Here is a 13,094-nt window from a genome sequence, read left to right on the forward strand (position 1 = left end):
TGATCCTTTCAGGAAGGGAGAGAGTTTGCAGGAATGTTTTGACTGTTTGCAACAGACCACAGCATGTGCCAACCCCCATATTAACTTGCGAATGAGGCGACCTCTGTTTATCAATCATTACACCCAGGTTTTTCACTACTTCTGCCTGGGCGTTAGGTGCAGGAACCTTGTCCAGCCAATGGGCTTGTAGGTCAAACATAAAATGATGTCCAAAGCTAAGAATCTCTGCTTTATTGGTGTTACGTTTGAGTTCATTAGATCTCAACCGCCGATAAGCAGGGTTTGATGGCATCATTGTTGATTGGCTCATCCTTCTTAAAGGACAAGAGTAGCTGGAGTCATCAGCATAAGAGACTTTCTTGACATTGAAAGACTCAACTAGTGTAGCCAAATGAGTCCTGTAGATGTTAAAGATAGTTGTGGCACTCCCACTAAAACTCTACTCCTTCTGGACAAGAAAGGTGGCAGCCAGACCTCTTGGGAATCTATCCTCAAGGAAGGATCCCAGCCATTTAGCCCTGTACCCCTGATGCAAATATCATGAAGATGATCAAGCAGTCTGGAGTGTGGGACCATATCAAAAAGCTGCAGAGAGGTTTTACAAGACCAAGAAAGCTTTACCGCCAGCATCTGAAGTGTAATTTTATCTCTTCCAGGAGCGCGGTTTCACAGCTAAATTTGGGTCTAAACACTGATTGACTGGTGTGGACGAGCTTATTCGTTTCTAGGTAGCTGGAAAGCTGCAGATTCGCAATCTTCTCTACAGTTTTGGAAGCCATTGGCATCAGGGAGATGGGTTTGTATAGTTACTTAGACTCTTCGTGTCTGCATTATTTTTGAAGGGGCAGAATTTTTGACTGTTTTCAGGTAGAGGGCACAATCCCAGATTCCAAAGATCTAATAATTAGGGGGTTCAATACCACATTGATTGCATCGACTCCCTTCGCAAAGACAGCTGGGGGACAGGGATCAAAGGGGGAGCCTGATGTTAGGTTTGGGATGGCAAGTCTTGAATCCTCTATCGGAATTTGAACAGAAGAGGAGATTTTGCAGATGATGGCATCAGTAGAGGGCCAGACCAGCGGTTGTCTATTAGATTCATTGTGGTTAATCTGCTTTGAATGTCTGAGATTTTCTTAAAGAAGAGTGCTAGACAGCGTCATAGACCACCTCAAAGCAAGCATCACTGTCTTTTCTTGATTTTTCAAGTCAGCAGGGGTAACTAATATCCTGCTACCCAATCCCTCTGGCAGCAGCCTCCAAATTGCTTTATTTTGCCCTTAACAGGACACAACCTTTCCGTGGGGAACTGGATCACTCAATTTCTCCAAGGATGTCAATCCATAACTTCCAACGGTTGAGACCTGCTGATAGTCGAAAGGGTCTATGCCATGCCATTCCTTTCGCCCTGTTGGATCTTCCACCTACACCAGAGCTTCTTTGAAGGATCATTTGTCCATTTTGCTGCAGGAAGTTCATGCTTTTTTGGAGAAAGGAGCCACGGAGATGATCTTGGCCTTGGAGATCCTGCAATGTCTTCTTACAGAAGGACAGATTTTGGATGCTCCCGCTCACCCTAGGTTCTGTCGGCTGTAGATCCAGGAGACTGGATAGTGGCGTTTGACCTGCTGTATGCCTATTTCTATATCCCCGTCTGCAGACCCACAGATGCTTCCTGCAGTTCAAGGTGAAGCATGCACATTTTAAATTTGCTGTGCTCCTGTTTGGTGCACCAGTGCCCCTCCGGTTTTAAGAGCGTAATGGCGTTGGTCGCACTATACCTTTGAAGGTTGGGGCTACCAGTCTTGCACTACCTTGACGACTGACTATTGAGTGCAAGCTTGCCAGTCAGTTATGGGTCACTTCCAGACAAGGGCGATACTCCTTATATCGTTGGGGTACACATCAGTGTTCCAAAGTTACACCTGACTCCTTTACAGAGGCTCTCTTTCATTGGAGACATCCTGGATATGGTGCTTTTTCGGGTGCTTTTTCGGGCCCTTCCTCCGCAACAACCAGTGCAGGACGTTCGGGCTATGACCCTGGTAGTTCAGACTCAGTCTTGTCTCTCATGGGTGGGTCTGAGGGATCTAGTCCTGTTGGCATCCTGCATTCTTATCTTTGACCATGCCGGGTGGCATATGCATGCTCTACAGTGAGATCTGAATTCTCAGTTGACCCAGCACTAAGGAAACCTGTCAGACTCCATCCACGTTTCGGAAGAGACTGCAAAAGATCTGCAGTGGTAGCTGCTTGACTGCTGTTGGTCCAACAGCAGAACCCTCTCTCTCCATCCACGCAGAACTGATAGTGGTGACAGATGTCACTGCTGGGTCAGGGAGGTCATTTGGCAGAGGTGGAGTTTAGAGATCTCTGGTCTGGAGTGGAGACCTGCCTCTATAGTAGTCGAATGCATTTGTTTCCATTAACTTGATGTTGAAAGCCTTCAGATCTTCACGTTCAGCACCACTGTGGCGTTGCAACAAGCAGAGTGGGGTGGGGACCTGGGCTTTGTGCCAGGACCCTGCACCTTTAAATCTGTCGGAACAAACCCAGCTTCTCCCTTATCTTGCACCACTTGGCGGGATCTTTAAACACTAGGCAGACAAATTCAGCGGCGGCGTCTAGCAGATCATGAATAGCTGCTATACCGGGAACTGGTGCTGTGACTCCAGCAATGGAGAAAGCCTTGGCTCAATCTCTTTGCCTCCACCGAGAATGTAGATTGTGAACACATTTGCATGTTGGATTTACCAAGAAAGCTGCCTCTGATGCATTCCACCTAGAGTGGATCACAGGACTCCTATATACCGTCTCTATGCTCACTTTCCTGCTGAGTTCTGAAGAAAATCAGGAACAACTGGGCCTAAGTCCTCCTAGCGACTCTGGATTTGGACTGAAGAGTGGTACCCAGAATATCTGGGCCCTGGCATATGTTCTGTGACCAGCATGCTGCTTAGGGGGGGAGGATCTTCTGTTGCAGCTGCAAGGCAGGGTCTTTCATCCCGGTATGCACAATCTGCACCTCAATGGGTGGAGATTGAGCTTTGGCATTCACTCTATCTACTGAAGTAGTGTCATCGTGGAGGCCAGGTGTCCTTCACCAAAATCTGTTTATTCCGGAAGCTGGCACAAGTTTGTTACTTGTTATGGCACCTATAACCTGAACCTGTTGCAAGCTAATCTATAGGATGTGTTACTGTTTGTTCTGTCTTTGGTCCAGCACAGAGTGACAGTGTTCAGGGTTAAAGGTTATTTGTCGTCCCTTTCGGCCTTTTTGCCTGCACTGCACCAACCATTCTTGTTCAAATTGCCTGTTGTGATGGTGTTTTCTCAACTGTGGTCATATATTTTCTCCCAAACCTTTTGCGATGCCACAATGGGATCCTAATTTGGTCCCTTGCTTACTTATGTGTACTCCTTTTGAACCAATGCGCAGCTGTTCCCTACTTCTCCTGATCCTGAAGACGGTCTTTGTCATTGTGATCACCTCAGCTTATCATATTAGTGAACTTTAAACTCTTGTCAGTCCAGCCGCTATACATCACCTTAATTTCTGACAAAGTGGTGCTGAGGGCTAGAGCAGGCTTTCTACTGAAAGTTACAACTTTTTATCGTGAGCAGTCCATCACTCTTTAACGTCTTTTGCCCCACCTCACCTCCCTCAAGAGTAAAATTGACTATATCATTTGGACCACCAAAAGAATGCTCCGCTTTTACATCAATCACACCACAGACCATCGGGTGGACAATAAGCTCTTTGTCGGGGGTAATGTGCAAATAAATGCAAAGCAGTGCAGAAACGTGTTTAGTCAACATAGATGGTCCTTTGCATTAAGATCTGTTAGGCAGTAACCAAGAAGCAGCTTTCAGAAGGGTTGAGGGTCCATTCCATTATAGCCAAGGCTGATACAACTGCTTTGTCACACAGAGTGCTTGTTTGACTGCAGTGGGGCATCAATACACACATTCACAAAGCATTACTGCCTTGGCAGCCAGGTCTGAAGGGAAGGGCATTTTGACATTACATTCATGCAGGACTTTATGGTCTGACTCCTTCCATTGTCCCGCCAGTGGGGAAGTACTGATTTGGCATATTCTAAAGAGGAGGAGTATGTCATTAAAAGTATTCAACAGAAGAGCAAGTTACCTACCTTCAGTAATGCTCTTTCTGGTAAATACTCCATCTCCCTTCCATCCTGCATCCCAGTTATGTGGAATGGACTCTTTTCCATCTAAAAAGATCTCAAAATGATGATCTGCACACTGACATGGACAATTCATTTTTGGTCTCGGCGTATGATGGCTCTGAAGGGATCCAGAGAGAACCTGTTGTAAGAGCACTTGGGTGGCCCTATCTCCAGGCTCCATTTCACTTCTGTGGCCAAGCTGAGTCGATGCGGAGACGAACGATGTGACTTACTGACGCTTGGGGCTTTGCTTACAATTGTTCAGAATCCAGTCTAGCACCTGGGGGATATTCTAAAGGTAAAGAATCTGCACTTAGATATAAGAGTATCTACCAGAGAGTGTTACCTTAGGTAAGTAACTTTTTTACTTGTATTTAGTGTCTTTGTGCCTTGGCAAATGCAGATCTAAACTCTGTCATTTCTATTTACAGGCATATCTTATGGTATCTAAGGATGTTTTAATGGTTGGCCTTGGCGATACTGAATTTCAAGCACAAATTTTAGACATCATACTTGGGATAACGAGTACAGGTATGAGCACATTTTATGCTCTGATGGCAGTTCAGTATTAAAATATATTTGATTCTTCAATTTTTATGGATGCAGTCTTGTAGGAATATTAAACCGATGGTGCACTAAATTGTATTTAACTCGTACATCTTTCTTTTCATCGAATATGGTGTGAATTGGCCTAAGTTTCAGGTTGAACTCTGTAATCATTAAAATACCCTGTAGTGATGCCAAAAGAAGCTTGGAAGAATCCATAGTATTTATGGTATGACAAATAGCAACAGCATCAAAGTTGCAGCAGGTGCCAAATGCCTGAGATGTAAAAACTTTGTTTTTGTTGCCACCTGTTTTTTTCCCATTTATATTTGCTATATGAATTTGTTTTTCCTTTCCATCCCACAGTGATTCAGACTTTTACCTCATACGTATGTTCAAAGTTACTGGACTCCCAACCAAATTATCATTACATGGATCATTTTTGGCAGTATGTAGGTTTACCCGTATATAGGCTTAGTATGAGGGCGATCTTGACTGGAAACTTCACCAACCTGTTAATAGGTTGTTCTCAAAGCCAGCGTTCAGTGGCCACTTTCGTGTGCAGTCACTGCAGACGCTCTTGGTAAATGCTATCTCGGAAAATAAACCAATGTAGGTTCCAACCAAAAAGTCGTACTCACACTTTCAGTTTGCACTTTGACACTGGTAGTGAGTGGCAAGAGAAGTTGAGTCAGCTGCAGCCCCGCTCTGGATCCTGCCATGTGATGGAATTGGATAAAGCACAAAAATCTTCACGCGCATTTCCTGTAGTTGAGAACATTTCCCTCCTATTTACACTATTAATTATTCTTAATATATTGCTGATCATTTTCCTATATCATTCCAATCTTTAAATGTTATAGTGGTGTAAATGGGCACCAGAGGATCATTGTTTTTCTTTGGATTCCAGATCATTCCAGGTTAGATAGAATATACTGGTGGTTCCCTTGGTTAATTCCACTAAACTGTTGTCTCGTTTTTGCAGTTTTGACATTCTTGTGTAGCACAGCAATTTTATTTACATCCAGAAAACAAAGCAACTTTTCGTGGTGAAGTGGGCGCATTTCCAGTGCTTTTGATTCTGTGTCTACATTTGCAAAACTGCTTTATTTGTTACTTTAAAGTACATTTCTACCCCCACTGGCCTCTTGGCATTGCAAATGAATTCCCAAGTAAGTCCGAATGAGCCGCCCAGACCACACTGTGATATCCTGTGTATAGAAACCCCATCCCAGCTTGGACAAGCAGTGGGGTCTACCTATACTACCTTTCTTGTGTCGACTACAAAAGGGGTGCAGCATGGATCTCGCAGAACCTACCTCCAGAAGGCAGTTTGTGGCATCCTCGGCTCTTGAAGTACTCAGGGAGTCATGGTGTATATATGGTGCTCTATGGCTATAAAATCTTAGCATTGTCATTTTTATTGTGCCAAGATGTGCATGAGAAAATGGAACATCTTTAAAACAACTGGAGTAGATGCAGGTGACAACCACTTCATGTGGGACATGGACAGCTGCCAGAGACAATTATGGTTGATGTTTGATGGCCGTGATTTCTCCTCTGAACCTTGTTTCCAGATTTTAGACTGGATTCAGCAAATTCTTAAGTAGTTATGATCCAGTGGTACCAGGTGTTTCTGTGCACCATTAACTGCTGTCATATGAGCTATAACAGTCTGGTTAGAGGCATGGCAAATGGCACTGATGATATAAAAAAAGTATTCTGTCTCAAATGCGGACTCGAGACGTTGACATTTGTCTTTATAGCTTTTTAGTTACTCATTGTTTCGCATTTTTTTAATGCCATATCAGTGGTCTTCTCTCTTGCACCAGCAAGTTGTCAGGATTTAAACCTTGTAAGAGCTTTTAATGACAGATGTTAGTCACAGGTCTTCAGTTGGATAATGAGAGGGGTTTAGGTAACACACCTGAGGTAGCGCGCCCTTAAGTTTCTCATATGCATTCCTAGGGTGTCAATCTTTAAGGTCACACCCAAGCTCCAACCTAAATTCTAAGTTAAGGTTATCCTCTAAGCCAGGGGTCTTCAATCTGTGGGGCGCGACCCACAGGGGGGTCGTGGAGTCCTGGGAAGGGGGTCGCAGATTGTCAGTTTGCATTAGATGGCGTTGGGCTGATTGAGGGTGCTCACGGCGGAGGCCTAATTCACACCGAGGGGTGAAAAACAACAAAGCCTCATTAACAAGTAAAAGGTCTTTTAAAAACCTGTGAAGTACTGGGGTGCGGCTTTGTGTGTGTCCCTGAAGGTGTTGAAGCCCGGCTCACATACACTAGGAGGGGAAGGGATGGGGGGTAGGGGAGGGTGGCTGGGGGAGGAGGCTGTAGCCCTTTGAGTTCCATGGACGTTGCGAGCCTGGAGCTGTGGGTCCCGCCTGTAAAGCGCACAGCACGAACCCTCACACCTGGCGCCTGTGCAGGAGAAATGTGCCTGAGAGTCTGTCTTCAGGTGAGATGTTGTTACAGTCTGTCCGTCCCCAGCAGGGAGGCACAGAGATGCCCTCCCATGAGAGAGGAAGAAGACTCAGAGAGATACTGACCCCCCCCCCCCTCCCCGAGGCACAGAAAAGGTGGGTGGATGAATGAATGAAAGGGTGGATGGATGGATGAAGGATGGATGTATGGATGGATAAAAGGTTGCATGGATCATGATGGATGGATGTGTGAAAAGGTGGGTGGATGAATGATGGATGAAAGGGTGTATGGATGAAGGATGAAAGGGTGGTTGGATGAAAAATGGATGGATGGATATGTGAAAAGGTGGGTGGATGAATGATGAGTGGATGGATGAAGGATGGATGGATGATGGATGGATGGAAGGAAGGAAGGATGAAATGGTAGATGGGTGAAGGATGGATGTATGGATGGATAAAAGGTTGCATGGATGAATGATGGATGGATGGATGGATGTGTGGAAAAAGTGGGTGGATGAATGATGGGTGAATGGATGGATGAAAGGTTGGATGGATTAAGGATGAATGTATGGATGTAAGGATGAAAGGGTGGTTGGATGAAGGATGGATGGATATGTGAAAATGTGGGTGGATGAATGATGAGTGGATGGTTGGATGAAAGGGTGGATGGATGAAGGATAGATGTATGGGTGGAAGGATGAAAGGGTGGATGGATGAAGGATGGATGTATGGGTGGAAGGGTGAAAGGTGGATGGATGAAGGATGGATGCATGGATGAAAGGGTGGATGGATGTATGGATGGAAGGATGAAAGGGTGGGTGGATGGATGTATGGATGGAAGGATGAAAGGGTGGATGAAGGATGGATGGATGGATGTGTGAAAGTGTGGGTGGATGAATGATGGATGAATGTGATGAGGTCTAACAGGAGCATTTATGGTTGTCGGTAGTTGTTGATGATGAGGAGTACCAGTGTTGGAAGGGGGTCCTTAAGCCTAAAAAGGTTTTACAAGGGGTCTCGGCATCAAGAAGTTTGAAGACCTCTGCTCTAAGCCTTTTCAAAGTACCACCGATTTTTCACAATTGCTGTAAGGAGCAAAAGCATTCCTTCCCACCGTCAGCAAGGCAGTAAGTGGGGAAAGAGAAACAACAGGCAGCCCTCTGGCTCTTCTTCAATCTTCTTCCTTACGGCATAAAATACATAACCAGGTAGTACTTCTCTTGGATCATCTGTTGAACTAATTCTGGCATTCTAACAGGCCAAATCAATACAATTGCCAGCATTTCTAGATCCAGATCCAGATATGTTAAAAACACCCACCTCTTCTTGCTTTGTAAATGCAAGGGACTTAGAGCAGTTCCAGCTCATCGGATCTTAAGGAATCTAGTGTGTATAGATTGGGTTTCAATCTTGTACTGAAGGTACAGAGGAGCTCTATGAGTAAAGGCTCTAAGGGCCATTTTCATGTTCTTTAATTAACAGAGGCCTAGACCCTCTAGTGCACTATCTGGAGCTACTGTGACTTCCAGACTGACCGTGGGCTACTACTGACATTAGCTCCTTCCCTGACCTGTCTAAATGTCTCTCCCTCTTGTTATGGTGCAGACTGTGCCTAAGTACCACTGAAGCTTTTTCTGCAAAATCAACCTGTGCAGCAGGGATTCCAAACTAATCAGTGCACTGTACTCGAAGACTGGTTGTATTTTATTTTTGTTTAGAGTGCCAGAAATAGATATGCAAACTGCCTTAATAAGAAAGCGATGCCAGGGATAAAGGACATACTATGCCACAAAATATTGTTTCGGTTTTGGGGTAATTTTTGCACAGACACTTAGTTGCAGAGAGATCTGCCCATTTAGAGATAAAATAAATAAAAACCTAGCTGAAAATGCTTGCTGACCGAACATTCTTAAATAGTGTTCACTTGGATTTACAGAATGCCTATGTGGTGAGTTTAACCCCTAAAGCGAAATTTTCTACCCCATCTCAAATGTGCACACTTTTCTCACCTCTGTGATAAAAAAGAAAGCTACATAGGTAGACTCAACATTGCGTTTCACACAGAGCAGGCAATGGCTTAATATCTTCAATGAGATCCCTGTAACAAACGAGACAGCCAGCCCTACCCTTCAAAGAGGCATCAGAAGCAGTTATTAGAGCAGCATTGGAGAAATCCCACTCTTGTGTTGGACACTGTGGGGAACGGGGTCGGGAGAATGAGAGTCGCCACGAGTGTGAGTCTATCTTTAACCACTTTATTCGGTTTGAAAACACCGAGGTAGGTTCAAAAAGGATTTAGAGCACAGTGTCCTGGAGGGTACAAACAATAAACGCGGAGTCTCTCAGTTGGGGAACTTCCGAAGTCTTCGGTTCCAGTCTTGAGGCAGCTGTAGGTGGCCACAGGTCCGGAGATGCACTCGGGAAAAGGAAAAGAAAAGCAGCCACGTTAGGGGCTGGGGTCTGTATATACAACAGATGAGAGGAGGAAAGGGTAGTGAGGGATCACCAGGGTGCTACCACCAACTCTAGCAGTCTTGGAGTGTGGACGGCGGGCAAGGTACGACGATAGTGACCACCCTCAGGCTACCCCGTCCCACCCCGTGATTTAAACAACCCTTGAAAACGCCCTTGTACCTTGTGGAGCCACACTTCTCCCCTGGAAGTGTGGCGGGCGGCTCGTGGTATCGTTGGCCTCCTGGCTTGTCGTCACTCAGCTCCAGGGGTCCCAGCAGCGGTTCCACGATAGTTCCTCCGTCTTCTTCCGTGGCGTCCTCCTCGTGCTTCGGCTGGCGTTCCGAAGGTTCCGCGCCCACAGTCCAAGACGGGGCTTCCTTAAACGCCCCCAGCTGTTCTGATTGGGTAGTGTCAGACGACGTCCTCTCGCCTGATTGGCCGATCGTTGTAGAACATGCCCCCAGCGTCACAGAAGCTGGATACAGAGATGCACGTCCCTGGGGCGCTAGAGGGCGCACTGCAGCATGGCCGCACTGCCGTGAGGCTCCTGCAGCCCGGAGCCTTCATCCGCTTAGGAATCCTGTTTGACCGTCGCCTTTCCCTGCCCTGATCCCGGATTCTGCTCTGGTTGGCCACGGACTGCCCTCGGCTAAAATCCTGTCCCGATCGAAGGTTCCTTGTCGAAGCTGGAAGCTCCGGAAATTTCACCGCCGCACGCTCTGGAGAGCGGACGCTCTGCGGCCCGGCGTGCCGGCTCATTTTTGTCCGCGGCTGCACACGTAGGTGAGGGCCTGCTCCCCTCCCCCCTCGGTGCTTCTCCGTGCCGGCCTGCCTGGTGGCGGCCGGTGGCTACCCCTGTGGCCCCTGGACGGCGGCGCGAGGTGAGGGGCGCCGGTGCGGGTGGCGCCAGGGATTGTGACAGCGGAGCTGCGGTGGAGGCTACGATCCATCCCTGGAACTGGACGCGGCCATTGCACGGAGGGGAGTGGCGGGGCATGTACGCCTGCTCGTGCCCCCCATATGCGGAGCTGCTTTGGCTGATTGGAATCTGCATGGTGTGAGCAAGAGTGCACTATACATCGGACACAGGTTTCTATGTGGCATTATTGAGCGTGGCACGGCGAACCTGGACTTTTTTCATTTGGCGCCCTTTTTCATCGCAGCGGTCGCCATATTGCGGAGCCTGCCATGCTAGTCTTCACAACGGGGCCCTCCACTGGATGTTGCGACGCTGGCACCACCTGCCTGCCATAGTCCACGGTTGCCCCCTACTGCGCCTACTTTGCCTGGTGATCCTAGATTTCACCGCCTTGGACCCTGAGAGACGTTGTTGGAGCTGACTCCTACGCGCTGTCCCTGTTCGAGGGCTGTGAGTGGCACTACCCTCTCTACTAAGTGGTGTGGTGGACCGGGTCGCTACGGTGCCCTACCGGACTACATCCGACTGCCGTCAGTGCGGCTGCCCTGCTGGCAGCGACGGCATGCTGTGTCTAAGCTGAGGGTGCTAGCGGTGCTGTGTGGAGGTGAGCATTCTACGCCCCACTTTTGACATTTCTTGCATCGCGTGTCCTGTTGGGTGCATAGCCGGGTTGACCGTGGCCTTGTTCTCGAGGATCGACCCCCTTGCCTCTTTATTCCCGTCGCTGTTGCACGCTGTGTGTATATCAACATGGGCAAACCAGACAATAAGCAACCTAAGCTCTCCTTTGACTCCACGGCTTCTAGGAGGGGCGCACGCCTAGTACAGGAGGCTGGGACCTCACGATCTCCCCCTCCGCCTGTCGCTGATGCTCTCTCGCAGCCCACCACCCCTGATTTCCAGCAGATGATGCAGGAGATGCGGCAGGGCTTCGCCACCATAGTGGACAAAGTGGACAAACTATCCTCCCGCATGGACGCGGTAGTACAGAAACTTGATGTCCACGAGGAGCGCCTGACCACGGCGGAGCAGCGAATCTCGGATCACGACGACACGGCGGCCACTCATACCACTCAATTGGCGAGGATGGACCATATCCTAAGAGTGATAGCCGCCAAGAATGAGGAGTTGGAGGCGAGGAGTCGACGCAACAACATTCGCGTGGTAGGTGTGCCGGAGACGACGAATGTTGGGAAGATGGAAACGTATGTGGAAAGACTATTGGTTGGAGCGGTTGGGGCGGAGGCCTTTTCTACCCAGTTTATTGTGGAGCGGGCACACCGGTCGCTCGGACCGCGACCGGCCTCTGGCGCGGCTCCGCGCCCTATCATTGCTCGCCTCCTGAACTATCGGGATCATGATGCGGCTCTTCGTGCAGCTCGCACTTCCCGCTCACTTTCCTTCGAGGGGGTCAACTTCACCATCTACCCGGACTTCACTCCCATGGTGCAGGAGCAACGGCGTAAATTTTTGGCAGTTAAGAAGAAGCTTAGGGATCTGCAGGTGGACTACGCCTTGCTCTACCCTGCCAAATTAAGGGTCACTCATCAAGCGAAGCAGACTTTCGTCACTAATCCGCAGCAGGCGGAAGACTTTGTGAAGCGGCTGAAGAGGGAACGGGCTGCTGCTGGCCGCCAGGATGGACTGGGACAGAATGATCACCCATCGGCGGGAGAGGAAGAGGATGCCTGATCAGGTTTTTGATAGCGTGATGACTGAGCTGAACACTTCATACTGGTACTGCTACACCTGTCACTAGGGCTGTTTTTCCACAGACATGTGCTTTTGTGGGCGGATGGGTGGACCTCCGGACCGCTCCGAGCGGCCATATGTAGAGACTATTGAGGTGGCGATGGTTGGTTTTTTTTTATTCTTTGCTCCGGGCACCCACCCCAGCACTGTGCCCGACTCGTATCTTTGCCTAACGGCTGTAAGGTCGGCATAGTGTGTGAGGGTGGTGAAGTGCACCTCTGGTGGGCACCCCCAACGGGAATACCCCTTTAATGTTTACACTTTATTTTGTTGTGCGACTGTTTTTCTGGACGGATGGATGGATGTCTGTGGTGTGGGGAGGGGAGGTGGTAGGGAGTCCTGACAGGTTGGGGTTGGTCAGGTGGGCGGAGGGAGGAGGGGGCGCTTTGGTACTTTTTCATTCACTTGCTTGGTGTGACGCAGGCGGAATGTTTTCGAGTGGTGCTGCGTGCCTGTTGCACGGTTGTGCTCTGATTGGTTTTGGGAGGGGGGGGTTGGTTCTGGGTATGGAAGACGGCATGGATGGCTGTGATGTTCGTGTTACTAGGTGGAAAGAGTGTGCGGCGGCTACGGCCTACTGTATTTGCTCGTGTGGTGTGCCTGATGCGGGGATTTGGGGTTCCCTGGCACGTATTCCTTGTGAGTAATGTCGGTCGAGGTGTTGGATAGGATATCGATTCTTTCTTGGAATGTGCGTGGGCTCAATGATGCCAGGAAATGTCGTAATGTGCTGCACTATCTGGACCGACATGCCATACAGGTGGCGCTTCTGCAGGAAACACATCTACGCCGGTCACCGGCACAT

At 48.4% G+C, this 13,094-nt stretch overlaps 1 protein-coding gene across 1 annotated transcript in view; it reads left to right on the forward strand.

Moving 5' to 3' along the window:
- The window catches only part of LOC147669133 (condensin-2 complex subunit G2-like), a 399,698-nt gene that overhangs the window by 292,864 nt on the left and 93,740 nt on the right, over positions 1 to 13,094 (forward strand). The window contains exon 22 of the mRNA XM_086948201.1: positions 4,622 to 4,721. Coding sequence (XP_086804327.1) covers positions 4,622 to 4,721 — 100 coding nt within the window. The remainder of the gene's footprint in view (positions 1 to 4,621; positions 4,722 to 13,094) is intronic.

Source organism: Lissotriton vulgaris, unplaced genomic scaffold (assembly GCF_964263255.1).
Source record: "Lissotriton vulgaris unplaced genomic scaffold, aLisVul1.2 SCAFFOLD_836, whole genome shotgun sequence".
In the NCBI taxonomy this organism is placed as follows: Eukaryota; Metazoa; Chordata; class Amphibia; order Caudata; family Salamandridae; genus Lissotriton; species Lissotriton vulgaris.